Source organism: Mchenga conophoros, linkage group LG1, assembly GCF_057382185.1.
Source record: "Mchenga conophoros isolate Kocher_MC1m ecotype Shallow Benthic linkage group LG1, M_conophoros_male_GT1.1, whole genome shotgun sequence".
NCBI lineage: Eukaryota > Metazoa > Chordata > Actinopteri > Cichliformes > Cichlidae > Mchenga > Mchenga conophoros.
This window is the reverse complement of record NC_140526.1, coordinates 7,152,126-7,173,605: the sequence shown is the minus strand read 5'-3', so window position 1 is coordinate 7,173,605 and position 21,480 is coordinate 7,152,126. Positions and strand designations below refer to the sequence as shown.

The 21,480-nt window shown below is 38.8% G+C and overlaps 1 protein-coding gene across 5 annotated transcripts; it reads right to left on the bottom strand.

Annotated features, from left to right (window-relative positions):
* Positions 1-598: 598 nt before the first annotated feature.
* LOC146582835 (homeobox-containing protein 1-like) lies at positions 599-21,384 on the bottom strand. 5 transcript variants are annotated; one of them, XM_085296970.1, is made up of 11 exons: positions 20,592-21,384; positions 13,440-13,486; positions 12,854-13,345; positions 11,648-11,733; positions 11,435-11,545; positions 9,081-9,237; positions 8,912-8,994; positions 8,591-8,686; positions 8,061-8,155; positions 7,023-7,106; positions 599-6,922 (listed from the first exon to the last, which is right to left on the bottom strand). In XM_085296970.1, the coding sequence occupies exons 3-11, from the start codon at positions 13,342-13,344 to the stop codon at positions 6,590-6,592; spliced, it is 1,536 nt and encodes a 511-aa protein (XP_085153096.1). In that variant the 5' UTR covers position 13,345; positions 13,440-13,486; positions 20,592-21,384; the 3' UTR covers positions 599-6,589. The 5 variants fall into 5 exon arrangements, with proteins under 5 accessions (XP_085153096.1, XP_085152924.1, XP_085153183.1 ...); XM_085296798.1 differs by lacking the exons at positions 13,440-13,486; positions 20,592-21,384 and adding an exon at positions 18,920-19,096; XM_085297057.1 differs by lacking the exons at positions 13,440-13,486; positions 20,592-21,384 and adding an exon at positions 18,920-19,096 and having other exon boundaries at positions 8,061-8,152.
* Between the last annotated feature and the right edge of the window lie 96 nt (positions 21,385-21,480).

The window sequence follows — 21,480 nt, the reverse complement described above, 5'->3', positions numbered from 1 at the left end:
ACAGTTTGCATATTTCGTGTCACTGGGCAGGGCTCAAGTGGGAAAACACATACTTCAAGAGTAAAATGCTTAAATCATAATGGTATGAGTGTTTCACGCTAGTTTCATTGAACTGGGAAAAGGGAAAAAGCTTATGGACAAACAAGTTTTCCTATTTTCTGGTTTCTTTTCTTGTTGTCCAGCCCACTGCACATACTCATTAGTTTTCTCCCATGGTTCCAGGCACAGATCACACTGTACGCATAATGCAATTGCGCAAAGCTGTTTTACAGATCTTTTATATCGGTGGGGTTATTTCTTTTTCCCCAGTTCCAGTACCACAAATGACTACTTTGGAAATTAGGCAGAAATCTAATCACAACCTCTTGGCCCTCAGGAAGCAGATGACCTTATTTGGATGTCAAATTCTTTTACTTGTGCTGGTTTTATTTTCAGACTGTATAGTGACAAGAGCAGGCACTCAGGTCAAACCTGATGACTTGAACGCATTTATATCTTAGTTTGCTCACTAGTTACCGGAGATTTCATCCAAAGTCTCAAATGCCTTAAATATTCTGTAGTGAGATGTGCAGGTAAAGAAAGCACAGCAGCACACTGATGGAGTCTGATCAGTTTTTATTCCCTTGTAAATAGAATATCAATAAAAACACACCTTAAATATAACATAAGGTTTATCCAACAGATGAAAAAGTAACAAAAGGCCTATGTAGAGTTTCTACATAGCGATTACAGAACAGTCTACTGTCCAAAAAAGGCACTAAATCCTGAAATAGAAAAGAAGCAAATAAACAAAGAAAAATCAATTTAAACTGATACAACAAAGATCCTGCTGAGGTTTGATATTTTTCATTTTACAGAGATTTATTGAAGAGCTTATTGCCACAGTGAAATGGCAACCACTGCTTGTTTTCCTCCTGGCTGATTACATGAGAACATCAACACCGGAGCGTCTCCATTTCACGTTGACCACATGGATGATAGATGTGTTTTTCACCTTAATTTAAAAAAAAAAAAACCCAAAAAACAGATTTATTTTTTTTTAACTCTTTAAACGTGAAACTGCATATCACAACACTGAGCAATGAAGGAGGAATGAAAGCACCTCACATGAGAGGCATCAGTCTCAACCTTAACATGCACCCTGATTTTGTTAAAGGAAGCATCGCACATCCAAACTTTCCTGTTGAATAAAGTATTTGCTGTACTATGTGGACCACCGGCCAAAGTGACGGCGGGATATGGCACAGGTAAAGACGAGTCAAGGTGTAGTCAGTGCCAAACATATGCACAGGTAGATGTTCCAAAAAACAAACAAACAAAGAAAAACAGTTCAACAAGGCAACAGAGGACTGAAGGCAGATGGAAACACGCAGCACGAGCAAAGGCTTTTCTGTTTCTGTCCTACTGCTTTTTATTTTATGAGAACTTTAACTGTATTAGGCAGTTTCTGGCACAAAAAGAGTCCATTTAGATCAAAACAGACAAACAAAAGCACAGTAAACACCAGAAAAGACTGAGGTTTCTGTTATTAGAAGCAAATATGGGTTCTTTATGTAAGAAGGTTTAGCTTATTTCTTAACGTTTAAATCAGTGTTTACTCTCACTTTTGTAAGGTCTCCTGGTGGTGCTTAACAAATTATTGACACAGATCCACCTCAGATTTATCTATCCAATCGTTTTAATAGACCGCGATGGGTAATCAAACTAAGACTGTGACCTTGCCTTTATTTTTCATTTGCAGTTTTCTTTCCCTTTTTCTTATGTACAAAATAGCTAAAATGACACAAACTCACACTAACTGGCTGCTTCAGACCTCCAAAATGCAATGTCATGAGAAGACCATGAAGGCAAAAAAGAATAATCTCAAAATAGCACAATGGCCTAAATGAATCCATAGATTCATTTCAGAAAGGCTTCTGCTTAGCAGATTAAAAAGAAAAAAACTAAATAAAAAACGATCTGTAACCCTTTGATGGGTTTGTAAATTTTGGTGTAAATCATTAAATGACAGAAAGCTACATAACTGACTAATAAAGTCTCAAATGCTTAAAGCAAAGACACCCAGGACAGCTCTGCTGCCGCACAATTAAAGAAATCCTCCACCATGCAACAAAGTTTCTCAGACATTTAGCCCGAAACACTGAAATCCACCAGAATGACAGAGAGACTATTTCGTATTTTATGGACCCTGGTGGACGTTGGAGCTCATAAATGAGTAAATTCCCTTTAAACGTGATATTTACTGGCTCTAGTTTGAGGAGAAATTTCCCTTTTGAAAAGCCGCTGACGCTTCTGTTGTCAGCCAGCGTGAATCATCTTTATGGCCTTGTCACAGTTTGATCCAGACGGGACTGACACAAATCAGCTCGACAGTTAGTTTGAAGCTTTGATTCACATTGAAGCAGCTGTGAACAAACCTGCGGGGAGTAGCTTATAGCTGAATGGGAGGGAGCGAGGTATATATGTTGAGTTTTTAAACTCTGAACTAGTAGCTTAGCCTGTAAAGCACCTGGTGACGATGAACCGGTTTGAATGAAGCCGCTTTAGTGTAACAGAACATCATGTTATTAACTCGCCTGCATTAGTACGGTTAAAAATGTACAGCCATTGTAGAAGTCTTCTTCATGCACTGATCCTCTGTTAGTGCGCTGAGAAAAATGAGGCACTTAAGCATGAAGCTGAGGTGTGCTGCACCTTCATAAGCATTTAGGTTTCTATCAAGTGTTACACTGCACTGTAGTATTATTAATGTTTTAGCCTTTGAGAAGGTTTTAGTGTCAGCTGTAAAAGGTAAGCAAATGTAAGAGCTGGACTGATAGTGTTGAATGATAGTGTCAGCAGTGATCCCCCACTGAGCTGCACTCACTTTTTTTTATTTTGTTTTAAAGGTTAGTAAGTGTCTGTCTGTGTGCGTGTTGCTCATACTGGAGACTGCAGTCATCCTTACTTTTTTTTTAGCGTGTTTTAACCCATTGTTTTGCTTTTCTCGCCTACAAACTTGAGCTCATTTTCAGCCAAAGCCAGAGTCAAAATTTTGTCAAAATCTTCAGTTAAAATCCTGGATCCTTCAGACATACTTGTGACCGTATATCTTTCAATTATCTTAATGTTCATCAGCGGAACATTAAGCAGCTGAGGAGCCATGTCTCCTCCTTGACTCTGGTGGAACAGGACGTACGTACAAAGCTTGGATCACTATGACATTTCTGTTAGTGTAGTTGAAACGCTCCGAGCACGGTGCTTAGTGTGCAGAACATTTTGGGAGTGCATGACTAGGACGGCGTTTAAACCAAAAGCCCCAGAGCCCTTACTCACTTTTGACCGGTGGATGATTTTGTATTCACTACAAAACTGATCTGGAAATTATTTTAGGGTTCTGGAGCTTTAACAATATGAACCACGAGCAGTTTAGTAAAGACGGCATCGCTGTGACGTCACCCACATCTGGACTTCTTCGCCATTATTGTCTTGGGTGTTTTGAACCCACATGTGAAGACCAAGGAGTGTATCTGACTTAGACAGTTAAATTATGGCTTATTAGACGCTTCCATGCCTTCAGCTTTTAAAAATACTTCTACAATGGCTGTACTAACCTTAAATATCCTCAATTTTACCTCAAATATTTACTTGGTTTTTTAATTATTAAAGGAGATTTCTTCTTATGGTGATTTCAAAAGAAATAACCTCCTCTGGCCTGTCAGTCAGTCTTAGTGACTAGTGAAATATATCAACAAGGACTCAAAGCACCATAAACAAATTAAGTGTCATTCAAAATGAAAATACAGCTTAAAAGTGACAGTGTGTGTTTTGAACACATGGCATATCGAGCACAAACACAGATATACCTGAAAAAGAATATAAAAATGATGCATTTGCTTGAAATAGTTTTTAACACATCTGATGCGTCTTTGATTAGCATATCTCAAACACACAGTTTCATCCATGATTATCATACACTCAGAAAATACACAAAATTTTAAAACTTAATACTTTGGCTAATGTTTCACTCGTCTTTCACCAACATGATAAGACTCATACTGATAGTTTCTCTCATTTGAAGCTAATATGTCTATATAGTGTACAAAGAAATGGATTTGGATAGATATACTGTATTTAAGTATAGTCTGTGTGTCTACGCACACACACACACATATTAGAAAGATGGGTAACAAATTAAAGGAAAAACCCAATGTCGTGTCAAGGTGTTGGCCCTTCATGCACTGGAAATTCAGTGATTCTCCAAATTTCTAAAACTCTACTACAGGGATGAACAGCATTCCTCCAGAACATATTCCCTCATTTGGTGTTTTCAGTCCTCTCTAACTAGCCCACATTCTCCCATAGGTGCCCAAGTGAGTGTAATTCTGGTGACAGTCTGGTGACTTCACAGCTTACAAGAGTCTGCTTTCTGTTTTCAAAAGTTGTTTTCTTGGCTCATTTTTTTCTGTTCATCGGCTCACACAAAATAAGCACAACCCAACACTGCCAAACTGGTGAACGTTAAATAGACCTGTATTCATATAGTGCTTGCATACTATGGGCCTTTAAGAATATGGTGCAAACACTCGCGCTCTGATAGATACATCGGGGGCAATGATATTAGCCACTTACCGATCTATTGCATCAGCACTTACAACAGCAAACACGTTTCAAATGTCTACGTTTGGTACAATGCAAACACAAAAACCAGAGTGTAAACAAGTAAATAAATAGCTACACAACAAATGTTAGAGAAAGAAAAAACATATGGGCCAATATAGTCGGAATATCAGGTTTTTTACATTACTAACTATCATATCAGCACCCGTATTGAACATCTCAAATGTGTTAATATGGGGTTCAGCATCTTGCCCAAGGACAATTCAACGTGCAAACTGAACCACTAATCTTCCAATCAGTTTATGAATGGCTCTCTCAGCCACAGCTGCTTTCCAAGCACCAAATGTTTACCAATCAATGGCCTCCAGCCAGTGACATTAACACCAAACATACTTGCTTTTTCACCTCAAAAGATAACCATTTAAAAAAAAAATGAAAATCAAAAGATAGACCATGTTTAGAAAAACTTAAAGCACGTCTGAAAGCTATATGCAGACTGCATGCCTAAAGATACAATGCACTGCCAGCCTGGAAGAGAACGCCCTTATTAGGAAAGTAGAGTTATTGTGACCTTTCCCTCTACAGGGACAAACAGGCCCAAACTGGATCCTAACACTGTAGGTTCAGTTTCAGTTAAGTGGTTCAGTTTCCTTTAATTTATCACCCATCTGTATTTATTCACTTTACATTTTAATCTTTAGTATTTAAACAGCTTTTTGACACTACTGACTTCCTCTCAGCTGAATGATATGTGTTGATTATTAATTATATAATCCAGCAGGTAACTGGGTACGAATGAATAAATGTCACCCGGTCACAAGGACGCCCAGGTTTCTAGTTTTCATACAACTCTCTCAAAACAAAACAAAAAAATGAAAAAAAAACAAAAAAACAAACTTGTTATTGATTTGGAAGCAAAGTAAAGCCATACAGGATTTAAATTCTCACTGGAAACTGAGGCCCTAATTAGTTTAAACGCTACTAAATTCACAGTATTTAAATATTTATAAAGGGTAATTTCACTATTGTAAATAGAAATAAATCACATTTAAGTCCAAATTAGTGCCTGAAAACCTTAGGCGGCTGAATTTTCAATATAAACTTGCAGCATATAAGTAACCACACGAATACAAGTAAAATCTGAATACAAGTAAAAACAATAAATTCTGAAAGATTTAGTAATGATAAAATTGCATTATCGGTGTTTCAATCATTATGGCCTTTGCTGCTTCTACACATTGAGTTGATCTTATCAGGCAGGGGAGGCTCATACTGTTTTTCTCTCTTTTTTTTCTTAAACATTTTTCAGACATTTTGGGCCCAGAGACAGATTACTTATATGCTGTTACCCTAAGATTAAATATAAAATTTTAAATATAAAGAACTGTGATGAAATGTGCTGCAACACTTTATAACTATCAGTTAATATAAACTAAAATGAACGCATTTATCTTTTGAGGCTGTTAAGTTGTGTTGTGATCACAGTGCAAGACCCTGAAATGTTTGGAATTCCATGTCAAATACAGTGTTGTCCTGCTGTGAAAAAAAAAAGCAGTTTTCCAAGAAAATCTGCACAATGCATGAAAGTCCTGTTTATCAGCCTTCTATGGAAGATTTAAAATGCCTCAACATAAACAATCAACAAAGAAAACGGACAGCTACAGCATGTGTTCCCTTATAGGTGCGTCCTATTTCACTTTCTTTGCTGAATTTGTTTTTAGGTACATTTTAAATTTTCCACAGGTTGCTGGGGAACACTAACAAATAAAAGCTTATTGTTAATATTATAATTATAATACAATAATAATGCCTATACGAGCGTAGCAGAGCAGGTTGGTGGTTGGAGGTAGGGTTGGGAGGTATCTCAGGGTTGGACTTTACACGACTTTTGGTCATTTTTTTTCCACTTATTATTACATTCCTATAAAATCTGCTTGCATATAATGACACCTGTTTATCGCTCTGACAGCTGTGATATCTGCCCCTCCTTTCAGTCGTCCTCCAGAGTCTCCGTCTTGATGTCATTCCCCACGCTGCACCCTGCGCCATCCCCCTGATTGGTTACCACCGGGCTGCTGTCACTCACTGCCGCCGCCTTCTCCAAACTGACTGGATCCTGGGCCTCGGACAGGGCACTGTGAACTGTGGGCTCGTCCTGGAGAGATGGGGAAGGAGGGGACCAGGAAACACCTGTTAGTCTGGAACCTTCCATCTGAGGAACCGCGCCTGATATTAGGGAGCGACCAATAAGAGATGCGGCCCTCTGTCCAGACACGCCCCCTCTACCCAGGGCAGAAAACCAGCTCGGAAGCAGTGTGGGAACCTGAGTGAGGGGATAAGAAAAAAGAAGGTTGAGTGGATCTGTAGCTCCGTGTGGAATCGCTGATAAATGTAAGGCGGGTGTAGATGTGCTCCAGCTGTACCTGGGTTGGAGAGGACAGGTCAGCTCGACTGAAACTGAACTGCCTTGCTGAAGGTCTCTTATCAAATAAGGACACCTCACAGCCCTGTGAAAAACCAGCAAACAAGTTATACAAGGCAGAGGCAAGTTATCGGTGTCACCATATATTCCTGTGATTTTGATCATTCACACACTGGGGCCAAACATTAATTTTTATTAAACATACAAGCACTATGAACAAATTCCCACGCTAAGTCGACTTATCGGAGAGATTTCTCCTCATATTGGAGCAATACGAGCGAGTTACATTTGTGTTTTGCTATTTTTTCATGTGTCAAACACTTTTTATTCCCTAAGTATTGACCGACTGTAAATAAAGAAGATCGTCAACACTCTGTTGTCTCTAACAATCTGTGGAGTGATTTCTGTTCGAAGGACTGTGACAAACATTTCAGTTTTCAAGACCAAATCCGACCCTGAACTTTCTTTCTTCTGCAAATACTTGCTAAATGTAGTGTCCCTGTAGCACTGATTACATGCAATTGGTTTCATGTGGGAGAACACTGCCTTGAAAGGATCAGGTAGACCATTTGATCCAAAGGCTTTGGGCTGATCAAGTAATTTGCTAACGTTACAAACTAATCATCCACAGATTTACAGAGCAAAGACGCAGAACTGCTACATGCTTTCTACATAAATAGTCAACATTGTGACAGTTGTCATTGTAGTGATACAGAGTTGTTGAAGGCACAAGATATATGGTACATACAACAGTCCAACACAAGTGTTGAGAAGCAAAAATCTAGCACAAACACAAGCTGTGCACAAGTGAGCAACATAATCACAACAGCAACAGCTGTGGGTGTCATTAATAACAATGGCTTATTGAGGTTATGCCGAGCCCCTTGAAAAACAATTATGGAGACCAGGACAGTTCTCATGGGGAAAATCAGAGAGGCAATTAACTTTAAAAATACAGAGTTCCTGCTTTGTTCTTTTTAGGGGGTTTGTGTTTCTATGTTCAGACATTAAGATGTAGGAATTCACGTATATAGTTTACCTGGTCAGGGAAGTCGTTGCCATCCACGTCGTCGCTGTTGGACTGACCTCCTGGACTCTGAACCTCGATGCCATGACTCTCCAAGATGGCTGCTTCTTCAAAAACACAAACGTCATCATAGCATATCGACTCAGCTACAAAACAGCAACACACTCAAAATAAGGACAACAGTGATTCAACTATTCAGAAGCTGCTCTTCTCGGAAAGAAAACAACATCCTGTTTCCTCTTCAGGTGTGCGAGAAATTTAACACTGTCTATTGTGATGACCAGCAATACTAGTGTGAACTGGGTGACACAGAAAAAGAACCTCACACAATTAGGATTTCTGTTAAAGTGAAACACAAGCTCTTGTGCGTGCTACTTGCACATAATGCTCTTAAGCACATAGATACAGCACAAGTGATTTCCTGTGGGTTCTTTATTTATTTACACCAAACCATAGTGTAGTATACAACATCTAATGTGTATCTCTCTTTCACTCCCACACACACACACACACACACACACAAATACAGACGTAGACATTACCAATATTAGCACGCCTCTTGATATCTTTGCGGCGGTTCGCAAACCAGTTGTAGACCTTCAGGGATGTTACCCTCTCCAAATCAGACAGCTTCTTTCCTGTAAAACACACACACACACACAGTCTAGGACATAACTAGCTTTACAATGCAGTTAGAAAAATTAAGTTTGGGATCCTGCAGTTCTTCTAATTAATAAATACATATTAAGCCAAAGAAGTAGTTAACATATTTATACTAAATAGCAAATCTAATAATTTGTTTCCCCAATCACTAATACTTAATTTGGGATGCAATTCACAACCTTTCGCCAGTAAGACTGTACCTGGTTTCTGTATGACAGCATTGCAGGCAGTGGCAATCTCCTCTCTCTTGGCTTCATCGGGATACTGGTTATCATTGAAATAGCTGCAGATACACATTGCACTTTGTTACTTTCAATTCTTCTTACATCAGTTCTACAATTCTACATCAGTACCCCTCCTCATCCTTACCCCTCCATGACAGCCAGACACTCCTTCCTCCAGGTAAATCTGCTCCCTCGTCGCAGACGGAAGCCCCCGGTGGCCGAACCAAATGTAGGAGGAGCTTGATTCCAGTCCATCACCTCCTCCAGTGGTATGGGGGTGGCTCGCATTGCCAGAGTAGCACCTGGAGCATCAAACATGACAAAAGATCAATGAGATTTACTAGGTTCTGTAAATTAGTAGGTTCTGGAAGTCAGTTTCGTGCCATTGGAAGCATTTACTGTACATTACCACAGCAATCCTTGTCTAAATCAAACTTTTGTCTCTGTATAAATCTTTAGACACATAATACACTGATTAATGATCACTAACTTATATGTCATAGTTGGTCACATTGATAGAAAAATGTCAGTCAGAGGTGGTGATGATGTGAATAACTAATTTCTAACTTAGACGAGGCTGAAAGGACTTTAACATTCTGAACTAAATATATTTTAAAGCATTTATTTTTCAATATGCAGCTGCAGAGAGGAACATGGATTCAAGCCGCTCCAGGATCTGTATCCAATTTAGATCCAGTCATCTGATCTGTTTGAAATATCTAAAATCTAGCTGATTAGCATGTAGATAGCTCTATAAAACTTACACATTTCTTTTAATATGTTTACATTAATGTTAACATATGTTATAACTTGAAACAGCTACTATCGCTTAACACTTAGTAATTGTAACTCCTTACAAAGATCTCTGCTATGGTTGTAAGAGTGCCCAAATTATAAATGTTTATACTGAAAAACATTAAAGAAGACTTTTTGTAAATCTTATTAGGCATTTCTTACCCAGTAATGGCAGAAATAATGAACTCCACCATAAAACATAACTTTGTTTCAGCCCACTGCTGGTCAGAAACTATTCAAAAAACATTTTTTCATTCAATAAAAACTTCCTTTTGACAGCGGAAATGTGCCAGAGTCTGTTGTTTTACTGTGTAACTAATAGCACAGGCAAATAAGTAACCTGTGTCCATTTTCCCAGAATTTTATCTCCAGTTTCTGTCACAGACATTTTATCCCTGTCAGGTTACACCTGATTAGATTAGGTAAGAAAAACTTGATATAAAAGTCAAATGTAAAATTCCAGTTTCATCCAATGAAAATTCAAGTTGGGTGATGATGACCAGAAACCGTTTAAACAAAATGTATATTGTGGGCCAAACTAATTAAAATGTTTCCTTTCTCCTGTCTTGTATTTATAAAGATAAACATCATGGCCCACACTGAAACATAATCATATTCCTCCACCGGATTAAAATGAAAGCTCCGCTCTGTATTTACCCGTTGCCATGGTGAATCCTGGTATTGGCACATTGATGATGGCTTACTGTCTCTACTCACGCACACGCTTAACTGACGGTGGACAGGCTCAGAGTTACTTACTGTGATCAGCCTTTCTGGAATGGGAAACTGAGTTGATGACAGAGTTTGTTGAACCTGCTTTCAGGGACAGGTCAACTACATTCTTAATTCTTAAGTTGTATTTTTTTTCAGACCGACTGGGAATCAGTACTTTATAGAGTAACAAGCTAATAAGGCAGATAAGAGTCATAATATCTGGAAGAAGCACCACGACAGTTTGTTTTCCCTATAGGGAGGTCACGTGCTAACTAGAAGTAGACTCCACTGTTTTTCCATTCTGTACATTCCAATATGCTGATCCCATGTTTAACACAATGTAGCCATTGTTTATTCCACACTTTGTTTCCATAACTGTAGCCTTCTCAAGATTCCTAAAATGTAAAAAAACAACAAAAAAAAAACAAGTTTTCTTTTCTTACAAAAGAATTTACACGGATACTATCTATCAATGCAAGTCCCACAAGCTGTCTGAGCTTGGCAGAACTCTTCTATGCTTAGACCACCTGGAATTCATTACAATGCTCCCTTTAGAGTGAATGCTTTAGTAATTGTTCAATTTAAATTTGTCGTCTTCTGTCTTTACCAGTTTTGTCTCTCAATTAATTGTATTTGTCAATTTTTTTGTTTTTGCTGTGAACCTTTTAATCCAAAGTCTTATTATTTATTATTGATCTATTACAGGCTGTAAGCTTCTTTTGTAATTTTAAATATTCAATATTAGTTGTTGACTCGTGTCTAAACATCTCTGATTCTGATTAAGCCTAAAAAAAAAAAAAAAATCTTTCGCTCTTGCTATAAAAAAAATAAAAAAAAAGACAACACAGTGAGTCACACACTCAAAGCAGCACACTAGTTATTAAAAAACTCCCTCCTACTGTTTTATTTTACAGTATTTTTTCCACAGGTGGAAAAGTTACAGAAAAGTTTTATGAGAAATGTGGAGCTGTTGGAGAAATTAGCTGTTACCAGGATTGGTCTTCTCCAGCTGGTACCAGCGGAAGAACGCTCGCTTCTTCTGCTCGCTGAGGTCCGATCCCTGCTGTAGGAGCCAGTGGGAGATCCGGCTCTGACTGATCCCTGGAGGAGCGGGACCAGAGTCACACTTGTGGGGGTCTGGTGCTTGTTCACACACCAACATTTCTGCTTGTGTTTTACCAAACAGATTCAATTTATACTCACCTGTTACCTGAGCAACCACAGCCTGGGATATACGTCGGTTCGCCAGGAAGGATTTAATCTCTTCCTTGATCACAGCACTGTCCCTCCTACAAGAAGGGAGAAGAAAAAGGTACAACACATTTAAATTTTCAACATTACAAGCCTGATATTAATTAACACACGGCAACACAACAATCACTATTCTTATACCAGATATAACTGTCTGCAGTTCAAATATACATTACAGGCTGTTGTACCTGAATGTGTGCTGCTGTAATATTCCTTGCTCTCCTTCTCCTTTGATTTCATTTTCACACATCTTCAAATCAATACTGCTGATTGCTGCCGTCTGGCTGCAGACTACAGATGAGAGGCACTAGACTGGATGTGTGTACTTGTGTTCATTTTGTATGTGTGAGTATTTGTTTGGCAGCAATCATCGCATCATATTCATATTCAGAGTGAGCTACAAGCAGCCTTGTCAGGAATCAGGACCCTCTGTATTAACACATACCCTCTGCTGCTGCAAATTACTGTACATGTGTCTTTAAAAGCAACATGCACCTATCTGAATTCCAAATTATTATTGTTTTTGCAGTAAACTAAAGAAAATAGTGTTATAATCTTTGTAGCACTAAATGCAGTTGGTTGGCAAGAGTCCCTTTTCCGTCACTCATTACCAGGGCTGACTATCAAAATATCATACATGCAGGTTCCTCCTATGCTGACTTTTCCAATTGAGTGTACATGCAAGTATTACATGTATGTATTTCAAAAATACCGGTAAAACTATTTTATAAAAAAAAAAAAATTTCTAGGTGTTATATTATTGAATCAAGGGAAGGCTGGTCTACTGGCATTTACGGCATGGAGTACCAGACTAAAACACTTGACAAAGCACTTGTCTGCTGTGCTTTATGATTGCTAGATGTAGATCTGGCAAACTAGCCAGTTTCTCCTCAGCCTTGAAGTCTTTCATTCAAACTAACCCTTCCAATAAACCAGAAATATCACCTTTGTGAGTCCTGTAAAGGGAAATAAAATCATTGCTGTCTCTTGTAGTCAACATTTAATACAAATTAAAACAATAAAAAAAAGCTGTTTCCTAATCTTGTTGTCTGAATGCACACCCTGAAAAACAACCTCCAAAATAACTTTCTAGAACATCTAATCTGCTCTTAGCTGGTGTGCCCTCGTTTTACCTGCCATTTAAAGGGCTGTTCTTACCTCATCAAGTCCTCCACCTTTTCATCAACGTCTATGTCCTCTTCACTAGCTTCAAACGCATACCCTGGTGTGGTTACAGTAGCGCTAACCACCCCAAGAGGAAACCGGGGTGGTGAAAGCTTCCCATTGGTAACGGCAACCAAACCGTTTGGCACTACTGCTGTTATGGTATTAGGTGAGGCTACCGGAACAGGCAGAGGTGGGGAGGTGGTGTCAAAGTTGTTATTAGGGGACAATGAGAGGCGGTTGTTGGGAAAACTTGTCTGAGTGGCGGTAGAAGTCATAGAAGAAGAGGCGGCGACAGTGCTGGAAGACGAAGGTGGCATATAGGAAGGTTTATGGGTCAACTTGTGCCCATGCTGCCGATCCAGGTGATCCAGGGTGTCCAGAGCATGGAGAACCTCTGCCTGGGTGATGCCCGTCCTCCGTAGCCTCTGGAGGAGGTCAATTTGCTCGATGGTGAAGCGAGGCTCCTCACACTGCTGGAACATCCTGTACGAGATTATTTTAAAACTGTTTAGTAGAGTTGTCTGAGCTAACACTGGTATAAATTTTAACATAATATAAAAGTGTCATATTGCAATACCTTTGCTATAGCAACGCCATGCATTTACAGTCCCTTATTTCAACAACCTCCAACAAAAGCAAGAAAACTGTTTCAGCTGAAGGTGAAAACAACAAACAAACAACCAGTCTAGGAAGGAGAGATGCTGGTAGTCCGTGATGTGCAATCCAAATGTAAACAAATGAATTAACCAAGCATTGCCAGTTGAACTCCATATGACGGGAAGAGCAAATGGCAGATGGAAATAACTGATGCAGTTCTGGTTAAACTAAAGTGTTAAGCATTTAGTTTATATTTAAAATCTCCAGAGAAAACACTAAAAAAGAAAAGAAAAAACACTGGCTTACATTTGACTTATGCCATGTCACTGCATATAATGCTGTGTCATCACTATTGCACTATAATGCCCTGCTGCTGCTGGTAGCTTGCTTCAATAGATTCACACTTTGGATTAGGTAGTGTGTCATCAGTGATAGCAGCTCACTGGATAAGAGAGATTGAAAACGCCCTTTATTTGGGTACACTTCTATATGCTGTTGCCAGCAAGCTACAAGCATCAACAAAACACTGTTCAGTATTTTTTAACATGATGAAAAACACCATTATTGCACATTTTCACGAAATATTGTGACATAATTTTGAGGCTATATCGCCCACCTCTAGCTGACAGTAATCAGTGCCCACTGCACAGTAACACTATCCTCATGACTGCTGTGAAGTGTTTGCAATGCAGGCATGCGTAGTGCTTCTATGTACTGACAACAGAACTAAACACTTTAGAGGTGTTTAAAAAATGCATACCTTGAAATGACTAGTCAGAAAAATAAATGCTTTCCATAAATAGTGCAAGTTTTATGAAACAAAATGAAAATCACTAGTTTTTAGCTCATTGCAGACTTTTTTCTGCACAATGAGCTTCACATCTGAAAGAATCACAGAAAAAAAATGCCAGTATAGTCACATCTGGTAACTTCCTGCCTGCAGATTTACAACACACACACACACACACACACACACACACACACACACACACACACACTAAGACGTCACCACTCAGCAGCTGCTGTCCAGATATGAAGCGCATTCCTACACATTTAATAAGCATTTTATTACAGCTGATGAGCTTTTGGTTCCTCTAATCATTTTAAAGTTACACAAATATGTTATTCACCCAATTCACTGTGTGCTATTGTATGATTTTTAAATCAAATGCATTCCCCCCTCAATGCAGCCCTGGCGCATTAAATTTTAATTCTTATCTATAACTGCACAGTGAATTTGTCACTTCTGAAAAAAACTGTCATAACAGTCACAAGGCTGAACCGAGGGAGGAAAGCGGGAGAGCAAGCGAGGAAGATAAACAGAGAAATAAGAGATAAAACATCTGTCTCAGTGCTTTTCTTTCTGGCGCAGAGAAGAAAAACAGGCCACAGCAGAAAATCAAAGTCAGCAGGCATATCAACACGTACAGATATAAGAGAGGGAGGTTGCGGGTGAGTGTGTGTTTGCATCTTGGGAAGAATGCCAAGAAAAATTTACATTTCAGGCAGCAAAGCTTCATACTTTCCCTCCCTGCTGCAGAGGATGACTCATACTGAAGTTAGACTGATACACAAGATCAATAAAGAAAACGTTACCACAAAAATGATTATCTAAACTATTTATATACTTCATTTAATTTGATAATCACTGATCGCGATCACCTGTGCAACATTTTGTTATGCGTATTCAAAAATCAAACATATCTTCAGTTGTTTCACAGTCTGTTTGCTTTACTTGGCTGTTTTTTTTTTATTTATTTTTTTACTTCTAACACAAATTCAACACAAAAGGAAACATCTGTATTCTTTACAATATGCCTTAACACCAAGTACCACTGGTAAATCAGTTGATCTTTGTGCATACTAAAAATAGATGTTTATTTTGAGGGGAACTGTCTTTCACACATTCACTGCAGCGCTGCACTTGTTCTCCTCATTACTCAGCGGAGCTGTAAGTGAGAACGTAAATGTCCGACTCAATCAAATTGAGCATTAAAAACTCTTTAACTTGCCAGCTCCCTAGTGCAAAGTCCTTGCGACATCCCATTGCGCCTGTATGAGAAATTAAAAAGAGTAATTGTCTGGAGAATTTGGAGAGAGCGAGTGGGCGCCCTCCTACACGCTCCACCCAGGCATCACCTGAACCAGGACTGCCAGTAGTGACAACGCTTCTGGAGCAACTATATAGTGCCACGTGCCCCATGTGAGAAAGGACAATTAAGGACAGATAAAGTCCAGCATTTAAGAGTGAAAAATTTTTAGGTGTAATATCACTAATCCACATGAAACTGGAGGAGACGTGGGGTCCAACCGAGGAAGACATGCTGACTAAAACAGCTTTAAAAGAAAAAGGTTGAAGAAGCTTCTAACTAAAAACATCTGAACCTTCACATTCTGGAGATTCAACCTCAGTTTGTAACCTAAGATTAACATTAACAATGGAAGATTACCAAAAAAATGAAGCCAAGGACTGACTTTAGATTTTTATATTTATTCCACTTTTAAACAAAGAAAGATCCAGTCAAGGCATTTTCAAAGATTTCATGTACTGTAAGTGCAAACTAGAAGAACTCATCAAAGTCTGGCTTTAAAGTCTCAAACTGAACCTCTCTTAACATCCAGCGGGTCAACAGTGAACTGCTCAGGTGCAGCACCAGGGTTGGCATTGCATTTTAGTTACATAACAAAGAAGCATAATTTCAGGAAGAATAGAAGACTCTTGCATTGACTATAGCTTTTCTTTTCTAATTAAAGTTACAAAATGCAAAGAGCAGCTCTGAATCTAACCCTAACCTGATCACTGGTTGCCAGCGGGACTTTAAGAGGTTTAAAAAAAAAAAAAAGAAACCTCACAAAAAGTTTTAGCTAACACAGATTTTTTTCTACTTGTTGTATTACTTCTCTGCAAAGTCAGGAACAGACAGACAGAATTTTAAACATGTGACAACATGTGATGAGGAGGCAAATGAGAAAGTAATCAGATAGAGGTCAATTAACAATGCCTAGCAGACATGAGTGAATGCCACCAAAAATCCACCTTTCCTTTCAGCAGAGAACACTAACAGTAAACCATATTAAGGCAGGAAACCAACATTTATTCGCTGTATTTGAAACTGTAGCTTCCATATCAGGTTTTCATCCAGCCAGCTGAGGTTTGCCATTAAAATGTTAACACCGTCTGGCAACCACACTAACTTTGGTAAAAGGATAACACAGATAAAGCACAGACAGACAAGGTACCTTGTTAAAGCAGTCCAAATGTAATCTTCAACAGTTGTAATCATTGTTAAAATAAGGAAATAGCAGATGTATCCAGTAAATGTACACTAGCACTTTACTGAAGTGGATTTTAATGTACTTGTACTTTAAGTATTTTTTGCGCTTCTACTCAATATGATGCTCTTTGCCACATTTTGTACTCCATACAATTTATTTTAAAGCTGCATTACTTAATATTCTGGAGCTTTTAAAAATATAAATTACGTGATATTATGCTGTATTATTATCGATAAAGCTACTCAGTGGCATATAAAGTATTTAAAAGCATCTCCAGCTAAAGCATTAAAATTATATACACATCAAAGAATCAATAATTGTAATGTGATAATATAGCGTCTACGATTCTGCCGGTATATTTTGATGGTAAACCTTTAATACCTTTGTGTTACTTAAATAATACTCATAACCCTACTTAAATAAAGGGTCGGTTTAATACAAAACAACGCCCATTGAAACACTGAAAAATCTTTCCCAGTGTTTTCTGCACCAAGTTCCCGCACTGTATTTACTTTTTATCAAATATTCTGATTTTCTGTGGGCCCCTCCTGCCTTGTTCTTCTTTTGTGCCACCCCATTTAAACAAAATCAGAGAAACGCCCTTCATAAGATGCCACAATGTCAGTAAAATAATATCCCTCTGTCTAGCTTTTAAATGGATGTGTGTAGCTTTGATAGTCTTTGTCACAAAACCAGCAGATAAATAACAGGATATGTGTGCAAGCACAGACAGATTTACCGATAATTGAATAGTATTTGGCACTGGCTCATGCCTGCTAAGCACTGTATGGAGTACATGAAAACACACATATGCACACACTTCCTTTTTGAGGTGCAGACAAGAACAGTGCCTAATATGATTGATTCATGCTGTATGTAAAAAAACAAAAAAAAAGGAAATCAACGGTTGCTCTTTTTAAGGAAGTTCCTCGTTTTCATCATCTATAATTTGCCACTCTCCTTGTGTTAAAAACAGAAGCAAGCGTGGCAAATCTGTCAAGGTGTGCTCCAAGATTGCTGGTGTCACCCTTAGTGACCTTCAGCATCTGGAACAAATGTTACGGACCATTTTGAACCCTTAGCATCCTTTGAGTTGCAAATGCTACCTCCAAGGTGAAGGTTTGCTCTCTCTCTCCAAACTTAGCTTCAGAGAATGAATTCATATTCTTACTGATTCCATCTGCTATTTCTTAAAAAAAAAATTGAACGTTTCCCTCTTGAGACTGTAGGATACCTGTCTCTTTGGGGCATTAAAGTTTTACTCTACAGATCTTTTTAACTAATAATCAGTCAAAAATAAATAAATAAATCCAGCTGTCTCCCTGAAAAAAACCAAAAACAAAACTTCACACTGTGGGTTATGACTTTTCTTTCTTCAAGTAGAGCAAATAAAGTCAAAGACATTAGGAAAGCTATTACCATTCCTGAACCCAGTGACCTACTTAAAGTCCTATCCAGACGTGGCATGAACTGGTAGCAGACATGTGCCAGCTGTGCACATGCACAAAGTCCTTAAATTACAGTAGGAAACTTTTTAACTGGACTCTAAACCTGAAACGCAAGACAAACTAGTCGACTGTTGTCACCAGATGTTATACTGTAACAGCCAATCTTAAGGTAAATCCGATGCAGAGGTCCGTCTTTAGATCGTCAACTTCAACGCCGAATCGCGTTAAAGAAAACTGGATTTTATTTTCCTCCTGCTTCGAGGAAAACACTGACTTCTCGATAGAAAATGTCCTAATACGTTTTACATATAATGGATAACAATACATGAATTCGGCATACATCTTATAAACTAACTCCTAGTAAACACAGTAGAATAGGGCAATTATTATGACTTTCATTATTCAGCGTAATTACGACGCTCTGCTGGAATACATAGTGCACCGCATTAGCGAGCATTGTACAGCAACTGGAAAAGTTGACATTATTTTTTATTAAGTGACTCTTGGAGAACTACACACCCGCCGAATGAGAGCCCGAGTCGTTATTTTTCAGACAAAACCGCTAATATCAGTTTTGATAGTGTGAAACTTAACCGCCGCGGGAAAACACCGCTGCGGTGGCACTGGGGATTTTTTAAGGAGTTTGCAGTTATCAGACAGAAAAAAGGAAATGCATCGGGCTCCTGGCAGGACCGTTTGAAGACAGCAGTAGTTGGAGCTGGAGGACTTAACTTACCTTATTATTCCAGTCCAAGAGCCTCCGCGGATGTTTGTTTTACCATATATCTATCGCCTCGGGGCGCAGGGACACACAGACACTGACAGTTTTCCCAAAATGTCTCCTCTGCTTCTAATTGGGCTTCAATCCGCCGTCAGACAGATTCGCCTTTTGTCCGGCAGACAGGCGCCATGTTGACACACCGACGCAAAGAACGACGGGAGTCGCAGTTTACTGAACGTACAGTAAATAGAGTTGCCAGTTTATTAGAGACACCTGGCTGCAGTTATGATTCAGTACAGTGGCAGAGGGCTGTTGCTTGGAAGCAGTGCTGTGGGATGTTTCTAATAATTTGGTCTGACATATATTTTTGGTTATACTTCTAAACAGGTTCAGAGCCAGTTTACCCATTTGTTCTACTTTTTTTATGCTCACTAAATGTATTAATTTTCATTGCAGTTTGTGTAGTTTTAGATTCCTTTTTTCTCACACTGCATTTCTTTGCTTTCCCTCCCTCCCCTTTCCCTTCCCATTGCAGTATGTCTCACACCTTATTTAAGAACTGCACTCACATTTGTTCTTGTTCACCTTCACACGGGTGAGAAGTTATGCTATATTTCCCCCTATGTTATGTAGTTTAACCAGTACCTTTTTTAATCTTTCTAAACATAAAACCAAGCAACACAAAGCAACAGATAATCCACAAGATGGGTGAAGAAGAGAGTGCAGGCAGGGTGGAGTGGGTGTGACAGAAGAATAACAGCAAGAGTGAAAGGGAAGGTTTACAAGTTGGTAATGAGAGCTGCTATGATGTATGGTTTGGAGACAGTACCACTAACAAAAGACAGGAGGTGGCAGGAGTTGAAGATGCTAAGGTTTTCCCTTGGCGTGATCGGGAGGGACAAAATTAGAAATGAGTATGTCAGACTGACAGGTTGAGCTGCTTGGAGACAAAGTTAAAGAGGCAAGGCTGAGATGCCTTGAACATGCGCAGAGCAGGAAGAGTGAATAAACTGGTTATAAGAGATGTTGAAGGTGGAGCTGCCAGGCAGCAGGAGAAAGAAAAGAGGATGACTAGAGGGCAGGTTCATGGATGTAGTAAAGGATGTAGTCTGATGTGACAGAGGAGAATGCTACGGATAGGGTGGAGGTAGCTGATCCACTGTGGCGACCCCTAAAGGAAGCAGACAAAAAATGAAGAAGAAATTTGAAACCCAGTAGAAGCTGAAAGTATAATCTTGCTTCTTGTTCTGTTTACACACTAGGGAGTACATCCCAATGTTTACATTCCCAATTGCAATTATTTCTAAGCTGTAAAATAACTTTTTATACACCGAATCCTAATTTAACTCCTAATTCAGACCAGATGCTCATTGTGTGAATTTACAGGTGTAGCGTACGCATTAACTCGTTTAGGAAACTACAAATATAACAAATATAAAGAACATGGATCTACAGACTAAGCAGAAAGATTGAATTGGAAAGGATGTGCAGCCTAATAGAGATGGAAATGTACTAACAAATGGAGAGCGCGTCTTGAGAAGATGGAAGGAGTACTCTGAGGAGCTTATGAATGAAGAAATCGAGAAAGAGAAGCCTGGACAAAGGATCGGGAATTATAGAGAATTAGAAAGAAGGGCAGATATTAAGAGGATGAAGAGTAGAAAGGCACTTGGTCCAGGTGACATACCTGTGGAGGTATTGAGATGTCTTGAAGAGAGAGCAGACATCTTTGACTAGATCACTTAACGCAATCTTGGAGCATGAGGAGATGCCTTACTCCCCAAGACACTTCTTCCCCAGGAATGGAGAGGAAGCGTCCGATGCTGGAGAAGATGTGCAAAGCTGTAGTATTTACTGTGGGATGAAGATGATGAGACGATGTTGGAAAGAGCTGTTGAAGCTAGATTAAGAAAAAAAAAAAGGGTATTCAGACAGCAATGGACAGTTGCTTTTTAATGCACCCTGGGTTTTTAAAGATCTAGGGAAAAAACATACTGTATTTGTATAGGTGCTAATTTGAGGTTTCTGGTAAATATGTTTAATTCTAACCAGTGTAAATATGTAGTGAGCTAACATTAAAACACGTAAAAAAAAAAGCCATCTTGCTGAGATGAACTTACCCAAGTTAAAGAGAGAAAACGTGGTTGTGGCTCTTTCAAACTGCTTAATCAGTAATGAATTTACCCCAAGGGGTACATATACGGATATAATCATTAACCTGATAGTAAAAAAAAAAACAAAGTGCTGTAAATCCCAACCACCAAAAATAGGAATGCGTGCAGATCGGCGATTAAAAACAAAAAAATGAGCCATTAATGTTCTCCCCAAATCCTATACAAGCTTTATCCTTTATGATATTAAGAAGCAAACAAGCTTATATCGTGAACATTTATGAATCTGTGCAACAGGTTTCACTTAAAAGGGATGTTTCATACAGAGCTGTCACTTTAAATTAAGTAAATTTACACAGAACCTCCCCCATTATGCCAAAATAAGACCACATCAGACCTCTCCTGGGATTCTAAATTGGAATTACATATGAAGATTTATAACTCAAGCTATTTGAGTGCAACCTC